The 18267-nt window shown below is 32.0% G+C and overlaps 1 protein-coding gene across 31 annotated transcripts in view; it reads right to left on the bottom strand.

Moving 5' to 3' along the window:
• LOC123012734 (zinc finger protein OZF-like) overlaps positions 1–18267 on the bottom strand; it is a 92877-nt gene that overhangs the window by 38796 nt on the left and 35814 nt on the right. Inside the window, exon 4 of one of the 31 annotated variants that reach the window (XM_044413427.1) lies at positions 34–1288. The exons of 22 other annotated variants lie outside the window; for them this stretch is intronic. In XM_044413427.1, coding sequence (XP_044269362.1) covers positions 412–1288 — 877 coding nt within the window. In that variant the 3' untranslated portion in view covers positions 34–411. Of the gene's footprint in view, positions 1–33; positions 1289–1576; positions 2466–2628; positions 3539–5190; positions 6120–9245; positions 10147–12817; positions 13921–14502; positions 15596–17075; positions 18145–18267 lie in introns of those variants that run through there. 8 more of the 31 variants (XM_044413597.1, XM_044412549.1, XM_044413093.1 and 5 more) reach the window with 8 other exon arrangements.

Genomic DNA, 18267 nt, shown 5'->3' with positions numbered 1-18267 from the left:
TAAAACCTACGTAATTTAACAAAAACACGTATACAATATTAAAAAATATGTTTATTRAAATTTTTAATCCAGTATTACAACAATCAATAAGTATAGATAAACTTAAATAAATATAGAAAAAAATGCGTACTGAGATCAACAACAAAACAAAAATTGGTGGACTTTTAACCATTTATTTTACCAAAAAAAATCATGTAAACGTTTTCATTTTCGATACCTACTTTGTAGTAAAAAACTATAACATACATATATAAATTACAATTAAAAGAATGTAGCAAATAAATTAAACAAAAGTCGAATATATGTCAAGCAAATGCAACAAAATAAAAAAAGCTTAAAGTAAAAAAAAAATCGGTGGAACTTGGATAATTTATTCTACTAGTATGAGTATTAAACATCAATAATTGATTATTATTCAAAACCTTTACACTTGTGACCATTAAGAACAGTTTTAGTAACAAATTGCTTCTTGCACAAATCGCATTTGTAAGGCCTTTCCCCAGTGTGATACCTCATATGAATGTTAAGATTACTCTTCTGGGAAAACGCCTTTTCGCATAAGAGGCACTTAAAAGGCTTTTCCTTGGTGTGCACTCTAATGTGAGTTTTAAGTGACTGCCCCGAGGTAAACGCTTTGCCGCACACATCACACACATAATTCTTCACACCGGCATGTATTTTTTTATGGTTGTACCACCCACAATTAGTTGTCATTCTTTTCCCACAAATATCGCAAACATATTTTCCCTTTTGATCACTATGCATCAAATTGATGTGGTTTCTTAAAGCAGTTTTGTTAAAAACTTTCGAACAGTGTGGACAAGGAAATTTGGTCTCGACGTAATTAGGATCGTGTTGTTTTACATGTTTTTTGAATAGAATTTCATTCTTGTACATTTTAGGACACAATTCACAAACAAATCGAAAACCTTCATGAACAACTTTTTTATGACGATCCAAATGACCTGCAATGGAATAACCTCTATTGCACACTTCGCACTTATATTTAAAATCTCTCGTGTGCTTAGTGACTACATGTAGTCGAAGAGCAGTGCTGCAGTGTGTCTTGTAATCACACGAGTCGCAAACAAGATTCTTCTCTTTCAGATGTCGCACAGAAACATGTTTTTTTACTTCAAAAAGGTGAAGAAACATTCTGTCGCAATAAGAACACTTGTGCTTTTTCTCTCGATGTCTTGATTTATGTTTAGAGAGTTTAAGAGAAGAAGAAAACACTCTGTAGCACACTGGACACTCGAAAGCCGCTCCAACAGCGTTGCTAGTCGATCTAAAAGAAAACAAAATTAGTCAAAAAAATAAAGTACGATAAAAACATTAAATAATAGTCCTCTAAGATTTATTAAAACACCAATTTACTACAAAAAGTTTATTGGCTCAAACATCTTGTTATTATGTTTACTCATTGTTCATATATTTTCTTGTGTTTTTGCAACCTTCTACTGTATTTCATTCATTTTTTATCTACCAAAATAAACAGCAAGTAGTTCTCGAAACTTTATTAACATCATTTGCTTAAAATATAATTAACAACTTTGAAAAATATTATACTAGACAAAACTGCTTATGTTATTTATAAAAAACCCTTACACTTGTGAACATTAAGAAGAGATTTGGTAACAAATTGCTTTTTACACAGATCGCATTTATAAGGCCTCTCACCAGTGTGATACCTTAAATGAATATTAAGACTACACTTCTGGGAAAATGCCTTGTCGCATTCGGTACAACTGAAAGGTTTTTCCTTAGTGTGCACCCTAATGTGCCTTTTAAGTGCCTGTGCCCCAATAAACGCTCTTCCGCATATCTGGCAGACAAAATTCTTCTCACCAGTGTGTATTTTCTTATGTTTTTGCAAACTACTACTAGCCTTCATTCTTTTTCCACAAATATCACAAACATATTTTCCCTCTGCCCCACTGTGTACGTTCTCCATGTGTATCTTTAATTCGTATTTCCTAGTAAACAATTTAAAACATTGGGAGCACGGAAGTTTGGTCTCGACATGATTAGGATCGTGTTGTTTTAAATGTATTCGAAAATGTTTATAATTTCTAAAGAATTTAGAGCAAAATTCACAAACAAAGCTCACACCTTCATGAGCACTATCTCTGTGATGAGCCAAAGTCTGTGTATCATAAAAACCTTTGTTACAGACATCGCACTTGAACTTAAAATCCCTAGTATGGCTTCTCATTACATGCTTCTTAAGTGCAGTGTTATTCGTTGTTTTGTAATTACAAAATTCACAAGACACGTTCTTTACTTCCACGTGTTGTACCGCTATGTGATTTATCTTTTCATACTGATAAATGAACATTTTATCGCATGAAGGACACTTGTATTTTTTCTCTCGATGTCTTACTCGATGCTTAGAAAGTTGCTGAGAAGTACAAAACACTTTGTAGCAAACTTTGCATTCGTATCCTCGTAATTCTGCAGTAGATCTAAAACAAACATATTTTAGAAAAATTGAAAACATAACACTGGAAGCAGTATTCATCTATCTACCAAAATAAAAAAAAGTACCTATGAAGGTTTTATTAATACACAAACTTACTATAAAATTGCGTAAAATATAATTTCCTGTCAAAAATACAATAATAGTCACAAAAGTTTTAACATTTATCTAGTTTCTGCCACAAAACCTTTACACTTATGAGTATTAAGAACAGATTTGGTAATAAATTGTTTTTTACACAAATCGCATTTGTAAGGTCTTTCACCAGTATGATACCTCATATGAATGTTCAAACTACTCTTCTGCGAAAATGCCGTCTCGCATTCGATACACTTGTAAGGTTTTTCCTTAGTGTGTACTCTAATATGATTTCTAAGTGTATATCTTGCAAGAAACGCTTTACCGCACACTTCACATACAAAATTCTTCTCACCACTATGTACTTTCTTATGATTTTTTAAACTAGTATTAGTCGTTAATATTTTCCCACAAATATCGCAAAAATATTTACCGCTTTCACCACTATGCATAAGTTTCACGTGTTTCTGCAATTCGTATTTCTTAAATACTTTCGAACAGTGAGGACACGGAAATTTCATTTCAACATAATCAGGATCGTGTACTTTCACATGATTCTTAAAATTATAACAATTTCGAAACACTTTGGAGCAAAATTCGCAAACAAATCTCAAACTTTCATGAGCAATTTTTTTGTGATTCGTCAAATCTTTTGCACAGATATAACCGCTATTGCATTCATCGCACTTAAATTTAAAGTCTCTGGTGTGCTTCCTAATTACGTGGCTCTTGAGTGAATTGCTACCTCTTGTTTTATAATCACAAAATTCACAAGACAAGTTGTTTTCTTCCACGTGCCATACAGATATGTGAGTTCTTAATTCCCAAGATAAAGCAAACCTCTTATCGCAAGAAGAACACTTATGTTTTTTCTCTCCATGTCGTGATTTATGTTTATTAAGCTTAGCAAGAGAAGAATAGACTTTTTGGCAAACTTGACACTCGAATAATCCATCAGTAGTTTTGCTCAGCGATTTACATCTGAAACAGAAAAAGTTACTAAAATATCCACCAAAATAAGATTTCGGAAAGCTTTAATAAAACACAAGTTTAAWACATGGGAACATAGAAGTTTGGTCTCGACATAATTAGAATCGTGTTGTTATAAATAAATTTGAAAATGCTTACAATTTTAAAAGAAATTAGAGCGAAATTCACAAACAAACTTCAAACCTACATGAGTACTATGTTTATAATGAGCCAAAATCTGTGTATGATAAAAATCTTTGCACTTAAACTAGAAATCCCTAATATGGCTTCTGATTACGTGCTTCCTTACGTGTTATTCCTTGCCTTGTAATTACAAACATTCAGAAGACAGATTTTTTTCTTGAACTAATATGTGATTTCTCACTTCACACATATAAATAAACATTTTATCGCATGAAAAACACTTGTATTTTTTCTCTCGATGACTTACTCGATGCTTAGAAAGTTGATGAAAAATTAAAAAAAAAATTGTATTCGTATCGCTGTAATTCAACTGTAGATCTAAGACAGACATATTTTAGTGAAATTTAAAAAAAAAACATCTATTTACCAAAATAAAAAACAAGTAGGTAGGTACGACTGAAAAAATTATTAATACACTAATTTAAAAAGCATATTGCTTAAAATATAATTAAAAACTTTCAGAAGTACAATAATGGTCACGAAACTTTTAAGGTTTATCTGATTCTACTTCTACAAAACCTCACACTTATGAGTGTTAAGACGAGATTTCGCAATAAATTGTTTTTTACACAAATCGCATTTGTAAGGTCTTTCACCAGTATGACARCTCATATGAGWGCTCAAACCACCCTGTTGCGAAAACGCCTTGTCYCATTCYGTACACTTGTAAGGTTTTTCCTTAGTGTGCACTCGAATATGATTCTTAAGTGTATTTCTTGCAACAAACGCTTTACCGCACACTTCACAAACGAAATTCTTCTCACCAGCATGTACTTTCTTATGATTGTTTAAACTAGTATTACTTGTCACTCTTTTCCCACAYATATCGCAAACATATTTACTGCCTTCACRACTATGCACAAGTTTCARGTGTTTCCGCAAAGTGTATTTGTTAAATACTTTCGAACAGTGAGGACACGGAAACTTCATTTCGATATAATCAGGATCGTGCTTTTTTACATGGACCTTAAAAGCAGGATAATTTCTAAACACTTTAGAGCAAAATTCGCAAACAAATCTCAAACTTTCATGAGCAATTTTTTTGTGATTAGCCAATTCCTTAGCACGAGTATAACCGCTATTGCATACATCGCACTTAAATTTAAAATCTCTTGTATGCTTTCTAATTACGTGATTCTGGAGTGAATACCAAGTTCCTGTTTTAAAATCACAAAAGTCACAAGACCAGTTTTTTTCTCTCGTGTGATATACACATATGTGAGCTTTTACTTCCGAAAGAAAAACAAACATCTTATCGCAGAAAGAACACTTATGTTTTTTCTCTTGATGTCTTAATTGATGTCTAGAAAGCTGAACCAAAGAAGAAAACACTTTTTGGCAAACTTGACACTTGTATAATCCATCAGCAGTTTTAATCGGCGATTCAGATCTGAAACAGAAAGATATACTAAAATCTTTCATCCAAAATGAGTTTTCGGAAAGCTTTAATAAAACACACATTTAAGTTGAAACATTTATTGCTCAAAATCTACTCATACACAACCATTAAGTACATTTGTGAGTCTTAAGATAATTTCTGGTGACAAACTCTTTCTTACACGAATCGCATTTGTAAGGCTTTTCACCAGTATGGTACTTCATGTGATTGTTAAGACTACTACTCTGAGTAAATGTCTTCTCACATTCGATGCACTTGAAAGGTTTTTCTTTAGTGTGAACTCTAGTGTGTTTTTTAAGTGCCTCTCCCGTAAAAAACGCTTTAACGCAAAACTGACATTTAAAATTCTTCACACCAGAATGTATCTTCTTGTGTATATCCCATCCATTTTTACTCCACATTGTTTTACCACATATATCACAAACATATTTTTCTCCAACATCACAGTGTACGTTGTCTATGTGTCTTTTCAATTCGTATTTCCTAGTAAACAATTTAAAACAGTGGGGACACGGAAGTTTGATCTTGACATGATTAGGATCGTGTTGTTTGACATGTCTTTCAAAATCTTTTTTATATTTATACTCTTTACAACAGAGTTCGCAAACAAACCTCAAACCTTCATGAGCAATTTGTTTGTGACGAGTCAAGCTCGGTTCATCAATATAACCTTTGTTGCACACATCACACTTGAATTTGAAATCTTTGGTATGCATTTTGATTACATGATTCTTGAACACAAAACGATTCGCCGTCTTGTAATTACAAAATTCGCAAGAGAAACTCTTTTCTTTCACGTGTTGAATAGATACGTGAAATTTTACTTCACTCTGATGAATAAACATTCGATCGCAAGAAGGACATTTGTATTTTTTCTCTCGATGGCTTACACGATGATTAGTAAGTTGACGAGAAGTAACAAACACTTTGTAGCAGACTTTGCACTCGTAAACTCGTAAGCCATCAGCAATCTTGTTCGACGATTTGGATCTAAAACATACTTAAATTAGCGAAAGCGATAAAAATAAATCGCTCTTAAAGTTAAGAACACCTATTTACAAAAATAATTAAAAGACAACGTTTATTAAAATACCATTTAATTAGAGAAATGCATTGCTTTACTACAATAATCTGCAAGTAAATCACATCAGTTCATCTCAGTTTGAGAGGTACATTGCATTTGCTTTTTGAACCAGTAAGAAGCGATTTGGTAGAAATTACTTCTCACACAAATAAAGATTTTCTTGTACACCTCATGTAAATGTCCTTTAAAAAAATCCCTTCTCAACTGCGTTGAAAACCTTTAGAATCAAACAATTAAAAAAACACAAACATAATAAACTCAAAAAATTCTTCATCCTTCTTATATTATCTTAAATAAGATGAGAAACAGCATTCAGATTGAAAAGATTCATTAAAAGACCAATTCCTTATCAAAAATTATATTTCTTCAAAAATGAGAAAATTTAAAAGTTACATATTACAAGGATCCAATTTCTCTTACACTAAACCCTTACACTTGTGAGAATTGAGAACTGTTCTGGTAATGAACTGCTTGTGACACACATCACATTTGTAAGGTCTTTCACCAGTGTGATACCGCACATGAATCGTAAGACTAGTTTTTTGAGAAAATGCCTTGTCGCATTCGGTACATTTGTAAGGTTTTTCCTTAGTGTGCACTCTAATATGACTTCTAAGTGTATCACTTGCAACAAACGCTTTACCGCACACTTTACATACAAAATTCTTCTCACCAGTATGTACTTTCTTATGCTTGTTTAAACCAGTATTAGACTTCAATCTTTTACCACAAATATCACAAATATATTTTCCTTCTTCACACTTATGGATGCTTCTAACYTGCGCCCTCAAAGAATATTTACTCCACAAAACCTTAGAACATTCTGGACACGGAAATTTAATTCTTAGATAATCAGAATCATGTTGCTTTTTATGTAAATTCATCTGCTGATAATTCTTGAATTTTTTGGAGCAGAATTGACAAACGAATCGCATCCCTCCGTGATTAACTTCTTTGTGTAGAATCAATTCATGATTATGGCAAAAACCTTTATTGCAGAGATCGCACTTAAACTGAAAAATACGAGTGTGCCTCCTGATTATGTGATTTCGAAGCCTACTCTTGTCGTGCGTRTGAAAATCACAAGTGTCACAAGACAACTTCTCCACTTGCAAGTGTCGATTAGACATGTGACGTTTTAATTCAAATGGATGAAGAAACATTTTATCACAAAAAGAACACTTATGAGTTTTCGCTTTATGTCTTCTTTTATGTTTACGAATCTGAAGAACAGAAGCAAATACTTTGAAGCAAACTTGGCATTCGTAGCAGTCTGTGTTTGTCGATTCACATCTAAAACATATATGTACAAATTAGACAAAAATTAAATGAAAAAATTATATTTAACAGAATTAGTAGAACATATAAAACATAAAAAACATACAAACTAAATTATAAAGAACGCCCCAAAGCGATAGCTTTTTTTTGTATGACTATATTTCTTTGATCAAAGTTGAACAATTTATTGTAACCACTTTTTTAGAATCAAAATAAATAGATGACATAAACTGTGCAACTTGGTTCCAAGAAGTATTTTTTAAAATCCAGCCTGTATCTAAAATGTGTTTCCCATAAAACACCAAATAAAAAAAACGCAAAACTACAGAAAACATACAAAAACTAAAAACCCCACAAAATCTTTATTACCCTGTAATTTCCATTCAGAATTAAAGAACAAAATCAGAAACGACATTCAGCACCAAACCAAAAAGGTAAAATAAAACACAATGACTTATCAAAGAGTATATTACTTCAAATTTAAAAAATAAAATAATAATTATACATTAGAAACATTCAAATGGTCCATAATAGAATTCTCTTACACAAATCCCTGATTATACTTGAATTCTCTGGAGCAGAATTAACAAACGAATCGCATCCCTTCGTGATTAACTTCTTTGTGACGGATCAATTCATGATTATGGCAAAAACCTTTATTGAACTCAAAATTACGAGAATGCTTTCTGATTATGTGATTTCGAAGTCTACTCTTGATGTGCGTTTGAAAATCACAAGTTGCACAAGACAACTTCTCCACTTGCACGTGTCGATTTAATTCAAATGGATAAAGAAACATATTAACTGCAAAAATTATATTTAACAAAATTAGTAAAATACATAAAACATAAAAAAACTTTTTTTTTAAATATGACAATATTTCTTTGATGAAAGTTGAACAGTTTATTGTAAGCACTTTTTTAGAATCAATATAAATTAAGGTGACCAACATCAAAAAATTCAAAATCGGGACATTATTAAAAATAATTATAACTGTATTCCAGAACACAAAACAAAAAGAAGAAAATATGATAAGAATACGAGTATAAGATGCAAAGTATCGACATGAAAAACAAAACAAATTTTTGGAACTTGATCTAATAATTAACATATTATTAATTCATTGTTTTGTGTTACTTTCAATTTTTTTTCTGTATGCATTGCTTTGAAAGTCCCTTCATTCTCTGCAAACATTTTTTTAAATCTATACAAGCCAAATTAATACTTCATTTGGTCACTATAAGCGATTTTTAGGTGTTTGTATTTTCAGTAAATTGAGTCAAAAAGAAAACTTTTTTACTTGAAAAACACTTTGTTTATACTGCAAATGGAAATCCCAAAAAACTGCACCTTTAGGTTTATTTATCCTTAAATCGGGACAAATCAGGACATAAACGTAAAAGAGGACAACATAATAAAAACCTAAACATCTCCTGAGTAAATCAGGATTGTTGGTCACCTTAATTATAAATATATGACATAACCCGTGCAACTTGGTTCCAAGAAGTATTATTTATAATCCAGCCTAGATGTAAAACGTGTTTCACAGATAACACCAAAAAAAAAAACGCAAAACTACTAAAAAAAACAAAAACTAAATTTTTATTACCCTGTAATTCCAATTCAGAATTAAAGAAGAAAATCAAAAACGACATTTAGTTGTTCACTAAATGTAAAAGGTAAAATAAAACACTATCACGTATAAAAAAAAACTACCGAGTATATTTGAAAAAATATAATTACAAATTACACATTACAAAACTATTCTCTTACACAAAACCCTTACACTTGTGAGAATTAAGAACAGTGCTGGTAATAAACTGCTTATGACACACATCACATTTATAAGGTCTTTCGCCAGTATGATACCGCACATGAATGGTAAGACTACTTTTTTGAGAAAATGCCTTGTCGCATTCGGTACACTTGAAAGGTTTTTCTTTAGTGTGTACTCTAATATGGGTTGTAAGTATCTGTTTTGTAATAAAAGCTTTGCCACACTCGTTGCAAACAAAATTCTTCTCACCAGCATGTATTTTCTTATGGTTGTTCAAACTAGCATTAGTCATCACTCTTTTCCCACAAATATCGCAAACATATTTTCCTTTTTCACCCCTATGGAACTTCTCAATATGAGTCCTCAATGTACTTTCTCGACCCAAAACCTTGGAACATTCTGGACACGGAAATTTAACTCCAAGATAATCAGAATCGTGTTTTTTTACATGCGATTTCATATGGTGATATTGCTTGAATTCTTTGGAGCAAAAGTGACAAACAAATCGCATCCCTTCGTGTTCGACTTCTTTGTGACGAATCAACTCACATTTCTTGGAATAACCTTTACTGCAAACATCGCACTTAAACTCAAATATATGAGTATGCCTTCTGATTATATGATCTTGAAGCCTACGCTTGTCGCGCGCTTCATAATTACAACTGTCGCAAGAAAGCTTCTCCACTTGCAAGTGTCGCTGAGATATGTGAACTTTTAATTCAGATGCAAAAATAAACATTTTATTACAAAAAGAACACTTGTGTCTTTTCTCTAGATGTCGTTTTTTATGTTTACGAAGCTTATAAGAAGAAGCAAATACTTTGAAGCAAACTTGGCATTCGTAGAACTCTGCACCACTAGTGTTTGCCGGTTCAAATCTAAAACATACACAAGAGATGTGAGAAAAATATTAAATAAAAACATTGTATTTGACAAAATTAATCAACAATACGTAAACACGTATTACCTACTTCTTACAAACACCAAATAAAAATATCGATTCCAAAACGTGAAAATGCAAAAATAGTACAAATAGAACTGAAACAACATTAAATACTAAAAAAAAACACAAAAACCAAAAATCCCATAAAACCTTTAGTATGCTGTAATTTATTTAGACTGAAGAGACTGAAAAGGTAAATTAAAACACTAATCGCTTAACAAAAATTATATTACTTCAAATATGAAAAAATTAAAAAATGACCACAACAGAATTCTCTCACACTAAACCTTTACACTTATGAGAATTGAGAAAAGCTTTTTTACTCGTAATAAACTGCTTCTGACAGACATCACACTTATAAGGTCTTTCGCCTGTATGTAAACGCATATGAATGTTAAGATCACTTTTCTGAGTAAATCCTTATCGCATTCAGTACACTTGAAAGGTTTTTCCTTTGTGTGTACTCTAATATGAGTTCTCAGTAACTGTTTTGTAGTAAAAGTTTTGCCACACTCTTTGCAAACAAAATTCTTCTCACCAGTGTGTATTTTAATGTGATCTCTCAAACTTGTAATAGTCACCAATTCTTTCCCACAAATTTCACAAACAAATTTTCTTTTTTCACCCCTATGCATGTTTTTCATATGACTCCTCAAACTACGTTCACCGCACAAAACCTTCGGACATTCTGAACATGACAATTTAATTTCAACATAATTGGAATCGTGTTGTTTTACATGCAATTTCATCTGTCGATAACCCTTGAATTCTTTAGCACAAAACTGACAAAGAAATCGCATCTCTTCGTGATTAACTTCTTTGTGACGGATCAATTAATTTTTCAGGGAAAAACCTTTACTGCAAACATCGCACTTGTACTGAAAGTTATGAGTAAGTCTTCTGACTGTATGATATCGAAGATTATTCTTGCTGTACGTTTTATAATCACAAGCGTCGCAACAAAACTTCTCCACTTTCAAGTGTCGATAAGACAGGTGAAATTTTAATTCAGATGCAAAAACAAACAATTTATCACAAAAAGGACACTTTTGTGTTTTCTCTCTATGTCTTTTTTTATGATTACGAAGCTTATCAGAAGAAGCAAATGCTTTGAAGCAAACTTGGCATTCGTAGAAATCTGCACCTCCTGTGTTTGTCGGTTCACATCTAAAACATACACGCAAAAATTGTATTTAACAAAATTAATAAAATWGACGTGTTTCTCATACAAACACCAAGCAGAAAAATCAATTCCAAAACATCCAGACACAAAATGAGTAGAAATAGAACGAACAAACACAAAAAATCTTTAAAAAGTTCATTAGAAAAAACATCCTAATGCACATATTTTAGTATAATAAAACAATATTAAAAAACACAAAAACAAAAAGTCTTTATTACTTTGACATATCATTTAAATTAAATTAAAGAATATAATATAAGAAACGGCTTTCAGTTAGATGTTCACCAGACTGAAAAGGTAAATTAAAACACACATCCCATATCAAAAATTATATTACTTCAAATAGAAAAAAATTAGAAACATATTTTCCTTCTTCACCAGTTTGAATCCTCTCAATATGATTCCTTAAAGTACGTTAATCGCACAAAACCTTCGAACATTCTCGACACAAAAATTTAACTCTTGAAAAATCAAAATCGTGTTGTTTCACATGTAAATTCGCATTCCTTCGTGATTAACTTCTTTGTGAAAGACCAATTGACTTATATTTTCCTTTTTTCTTACGCATATGGAATTTTGTAACGTGCGTCCTCAAAGAAGCTTTACTGCACAAAACCTTGGAACATTCTGGACAAGGAAATTTAATTCCTAGGTTATCAGAATCGTGTTGTTCTACATGTAAGTTCATCTGCTGATACGTCTTGAATTCCTTGAGACAGAAGTGACAAACAAATCGCATCCCTTCGTGATTAACTTCTTTGTGACGAATCAATTCATATTTATAGCAAAAACCTCTACTACAAACCTCGCATTTAAACGGAAAATTATGAGTGTGCCTTCTAATTATGTGATTTCGAAGCTTAATCTTGCAGTGTGTTTCAAAATCACAAGTGTCACAAAACAACTTCTCCGCTTGCAAGTGTTGTTTAGACATGTGACTTTTTAATTCAAATGAACAAATAAACATTTTATCACAAAAAGAACACTTTTGTGTTTTCTCTTGATGTCTTATTTTATGTTTACGAATCTGAAGAGCAGAAGCAAAGACTTTGAAGCAAACTTGGCATTCGTAGAAATCTGCACCTCTAGTGTTTGTCAGTTCACATCTAAAACATACATGCACAAATGTGAGCAAAATATAAAATGCAATAATTATATTTAACAAAATTGATCAAATATACGTGTTTCTCACGAAAACACTAAACAAAAAATCGATACCAAAATGACCACAAATGGAACAATTTTAATACAATGAAACAACAAAAAATACTAAAAAAAACACAAAAACAAAAGTTTCCATAAAATCTTTATTATCCTCGTCATCTTATCACATGTTAGATCAACAGAGAACACTAATTTATTTACACTTTACTAAGTTAAAAATTTATTAGAACACCAACTCGTTATCAAAAGTATATTTGTCCAAGGGAAAAAACAATTTTTTTTACATTTTGTCATTTCTAAACCTAGGAGTACACTACTAAACCTTTACAATTATGACCATTAAGAATAGTTTTGGTGATAAATTGCTTGTTGCACACATCACATTTGTAAGGTCTTTCACCCGTATGAAACCTCATGTGAATGCTGAGATAAGACTTCTGAGCAAATGCTTTGTCGCATTTCGAACACTTGTAWGGTTTTTCCTTTGTGTGTACTCTAATATGAGCTCTAAGTGAGTTTTTCTCAATAAACGCTTTGCCGCACTCTTCACAAACGTACTTCTTCTCACCAGTGTGTCGTCTTCTGTGACTTTTCAAAGAACCACCCTGAGAAAATGCCTTGTCGCATTCGGGGCACTTAAATGGTTTTTCCCCCGTGTGTACTCTAATGTGATTTCTAAGTGTCAATTTCGTAGTAAACGCTTTGCCGCACATTTCACATACAAAATTTTTCTCACCAGCGTGTATTTTCTTATGACTGTATAAACTACCCTGATTCTTCATTCTTTTTCCACAAATATCACAAACATATTGTGCTTCTTCACCACTGTGTACTTTCTTTGCGTGTCTRTTCAAACCGATTTTCGTAGTGAATATTTTTGAGCAGTATGGACACGATAATTTGCTCACGACATGGTTAGGATCGTGTTCWTTTACATGACTTTTAAAATTACGATAACTCATGAAAATTTTTGAACATAACTCGCAAACGAATCTTTTTCCTTCATGAGCAACTTCTTTGTGAGCGGCCAATTTACTTTTACAGACAAACCCCTTATTGCACACTTCGCATTTAAATAGAAACTCTCTCGTATGCATGTTGATCACGTGAAATTGAAGATTACAGCTATTGTTTGTCTTGTAATCACAAATATTACAACAAAACTTATTTTCTCTTTTGTGATAACGCAATATGTGTTTCTTCAATTCGCACGGTAAAATAAATGTTTTGTCGCAATAAACACACTTTTGTTTCCCATCCCCTTGTCCTGTTTTATCACTACTTAGTTTTCTAGCAGYAGAGAATATTGTCAAGATTTTACAGACGTAAGATTCTTTAGCAGTGCTTCTTGGCGATTTAGACCTGAAACGTACATATTTTAGTAAAAGGAACAAAGTGCAAAATTTGGTACAAAATTAGATGGTTTAGTACTAAAACAATGTTTAAAAATTAAATTCATACCTGTTTTATTTAATTAAAACCAGACCCACACAATAATACAATTCAAAAAATTCCTTACTTTTGTTATCTAATTTTAACACAAAAAAGGTTCAGTTCAATTTCCACCAACCTAAAACATTTGTTAAAACACTAAAAATTATATTACTTCAAGAATCAAAATGCCCAACACATTGAGAACACTTGTGTAAATTATTACCATAACAGAAATCTTTTGAAAGAACAAAATATTTAAAAAAATAATAATAAAATTCATAAACTCTTTATTATCCTGGTCGTATCTTGAACCAATAAAGTACACGCATTTACTTAAAAATTTATTAAAACACCAACTGTAATCAAAAGTAAATTTGTCCAAGTGTAAACCAAAAATTTTCAGTCATTCTTGAAGACATAAAATATTTAAAAAAATAGATAAAATTCATAAAGTCTTTATTATCCTCGTCGTACTATGTATCTTGGATCAATAAAAAACACGCAATTTTCAATTTTTGCTCAAATTACATTTTCTTGTTTCTACGCTTACACTACTAAACCTTTACAATTGTGACCATTAAGAACTGTTCTAGTGACAAATTGCTTCTTACACACATCACATTTGTAAGGTCTTTCGCCAGTATGGAACCTCAAATGAATCTTCAAATCACTGCTCTGAGCAAATCCCTTGTCGCATTTTGGACACTTGTATGGTTTTTCCTTAGTGTGCACTCTAATATGGACTCTAAGACAGCTTTTCATAATAAACGCTTTTCCGCACTCTTCCCAAACATATTTCTTTTCACCAGTGTGTCGTCTTCTGTGATTCTCCAAAGAACCACTCTGAGAAAATGCCTTGTCGCATTCGGTGCACTTGAATGGTTTATCCCCCGTGTGTACTCTAATGTGATTTCTAAGTGTCAATTTCGTAGTAAACGCTTTGCCACACATTTCACAGACATAATTCTTCTCACCAGCGTGTATTTTCTTATGATTGTTCCAACTACTCTGATTAATCATTCTTTTTCCACAAATATCACAAACATATTTTCCTCCTTCACCACTGTGTATTTTCTCCGCGTGTCTCTTCAGACCGATTTTCGTAGTAAATATTTTCGAGCAGTATGGACACGAAAATATGCTCACGATATGATTAGGATCGTGTTCTTTTTTATGACTTTTAAAATTTGAATAAACCATAAAAATTTTTGAACACAACTCGCAAACATATCTTTTTCCCTCATGAGCAACTTCTTTGTGAACGGCCAATTTTTTTTTACACAGAAAACCCTTATTGCACACGTCGCATTTCAACCGAAAATCTTTCGTATGCTTGCTGATTATGTGACACTGAAGATTGTAGCTGTTGTATGTTTTGTAATCACAATTATTACAAAAAAACTTATTCTCTCGTTTGTGAAAACGCAATATGTSTTGCTTTACTTCAGACGYYAGAATAAATGTTTTTTCGCATGAAGGYCACTTTTGTTTTCTCTCCTGGTGTCTTGTGTAATGTTGATTTAGCTTTCTAGAAGAAGGAAATACTTTCAAGCACACTTGACACTGGTAGGTTCCTTCAGCAGTGCTGTAAGTTGATTTAGACCTGAAACGTACATATTTCAGTAAAATAGACAAAATGCAAAATGTGATACAAAATTAAGTACATTCTACTAAAACAATATACAGGGCTTTCATTTCAAAAGGAGCCAGTCTCAATAACTTTTGACATTGAGTAAATGTATTTTCAAACAAAAACGATTAGGATCGCAAGGAGAAAGTTCAAAACCAACATTAGTTACATTTTAAGTTTCATCCCCTAGTCGCTAGGCACCCCTACTTTAAAATTTTAAATAGCTCCCCCCTGCTTTTTAAAACATTTTTGAAAAGGAAAAAAAAATAACGTATCAAATGTCAAAAATAATTTTTTGGCGATTTGTTTTTCAGTTAGGGGTGGTTTAATTTTTGAAATTTGTAGTCCTAGTAGCAGTGGATTCAACTCTATTTAATTTAAATAAAAAATATGTTGATTCTGATAGCAGAGAGTTCGAAACCAACATAAAATACCTTTTAGGATTCATCCCTTAGTCGCTAGCCATCCCAACTTTAAAATTTTAAATGGCACCCCCTAATTTTTAAAACAATTTCGGAAAGGGAAAAAGTGAGCGTGTGTAACTGTCAAAGAAAAAAAATTTTATAGAATCGTTTTTCAGTTAAGGGTGTTTTTTTTTTTAATTTTGAGTCCTAGAAGCCTTTGATTCAACTCAATTTAATTTAAATAAAAAATATGTTAATTTGGGTTGCGATGGGAGAGTTCACAACCAACATAAAATACATTTTAGGTTTTATCCCCTAGTCACCAACCACTCTTACTTCAAAATTTTAAATAGCACCCCCAACTTATTGAAAATTTTTGGAAAGTCGAGAAAAAGCTTATCTAACCGTAAATAAAAAAAATATATTTTGTCTTTTCGTTTTTGAGTTATATTTTTTTAAGTGGGGGCGTGCTATTTAAAATCTTAAAGCAGGTGTGGCTAGCGACTAGGGAATGGAACCTAAAATAGTATTTTATGTTAAAGTCTCCCATCGGAACCCGAATCAACATATTTTTTATTTAAATTAAACTGAGTTCAATCAAAGGCTACTAGAACTAAACATTTCAAAAACAAAACTACCCCAAACTCAAAAACGAATCGACATTTTCCCCCTTTCCAAATGTTTCAAAAAGTAGAGGATGCAATTTAAAGATTTAAAGTAGGGGTGGCTAGCGATTAGAGGATGAAACTTAAAATGTAACTAATGTTAGTTTTGAACTTCCCCCTCGCGATCCTAATCGACCCGTTTTTACTTGAAAATACATTTACTCAATGTCAAAAGTTATTGAGACTGGTTCCTTTTGAAATAAAAGCACTATATAAAAATATAAACAAAAAATACATACCTCATTTATTTCATCAAAACAAGACATGAGATAATAAAACACGAAAATTAGAAAATCAATAAAATCTTTATTTTTGTAATCTTATTTTATCATACATAAGTGAGACTATAAAAACACATTCCGTTCAATTTCCACCAAGTCAAAAACTACCAAAAATCTCTTACTCTAAACTCTTACACTTATGATGTTTAAGAACTCCTTTAGTAATAAACTGTTTATGACACACATCACATTTGTAAGGTCTTTCGCCAGTATGATACCTCATGTGAATGTTGAGATAACACTTCTGAGGAAATGCCTTGTCGCATTTAGAACAATTAAACGGTTTTTCCTTAGTGTGCACTCTAGTATGAACTTTAAGAGTATTTCTAGCAACAAATGCTTTGCCGCATACTTCACATACAAAATTCTTCTCACCAGCATGTATTTTTCTGTGATTTTCCAAAGTAGAACTCTGAGAAAATGCCATGTCGCATTCCGTACACTTGAACGGTCTTTCCTTAGTATGCACTCTAGTATGTACATCAAGGGTGTTTTTCAGAACAAAAGCTTTGCCGCACACGTCACATACAAAGTTCTTCTCACCAGCATGTATTCTCGTATGGTTGTTCAAACTAGTATTACTTGTCAATCTTTTACCACAAACATTACAAACATATCTTCCTCCTTCGTCACTGTGTATAGTTTCTATATGTCTCTTCAAATGACCTTTATAATTAAACAATCTCGAACAGTGTGAACACGAAAACTTCCTCTCGACATAATTAGGATCATGTTGTTTTACATGTCTTTTAAAACAGTCATAACTCATAAACATCTTCGAACACAACTCGCAAACAAATCTCTTTCCATCATGAGCAACTTCTTTATGAGTGGCCAATGCTGTTTTAGACAAAAAACCCTTATTGCACACTTCGCATTTCAACGGGAAAGCTTTCGTATGTCTGCTAATTAAGTGAAGCTGAAGTCTAGATTTGTTGTTTGTTTTGTAATCACAGTTTTTACAATAAAACTTAATATTTTTTTTGTGATAACGCAATATGTGTCTCCTTACTGCAGACAATAGAAGAAATGTTTTGTCGCATAAAGGACACTTTTGATTTCCCTCCCGATGGCTACTTTTATGATCGCTTAGCTGTTCAGAAGAAGAAAATACTTTCAAGCACACTTGGCACTCGTAGGATTCTTTAGCAGTGTTGCTTGGAGATTTAAACCTAAAACGTGTACATTTTAGTAAAATAAACAAAATGCAAAATTTAWTACAAAATTACATTGTACTAAAACAATATCAAAAAAAACCTGATTTATTGCATTAAAACGAGACACGAGATAATAAA

The sequence above is a fragment of the Tribolium madens genome, unplaced genomic scaffold (assembly GCF_015345945.1).
Source record: "Tribolium madens isolate multiple individuals breed KSU strain unplaced genomic scaffold, Tmad_KSU_1.1 Scaffold_11;HRSCAF=98;Tcas5.2_LG3b, whole genome shotgun sequence".
Classification (NCBI taxonomy): domain Eukaryota; kingdom Metazoa; phylum Arthropoda; class Insecta; order Coleoptera; family Tenebrionidae; genus Tribolium; species Tribolium madens.
This window is presented reverse-complemented; position numbering and strand designations above follow the sequence as displayed.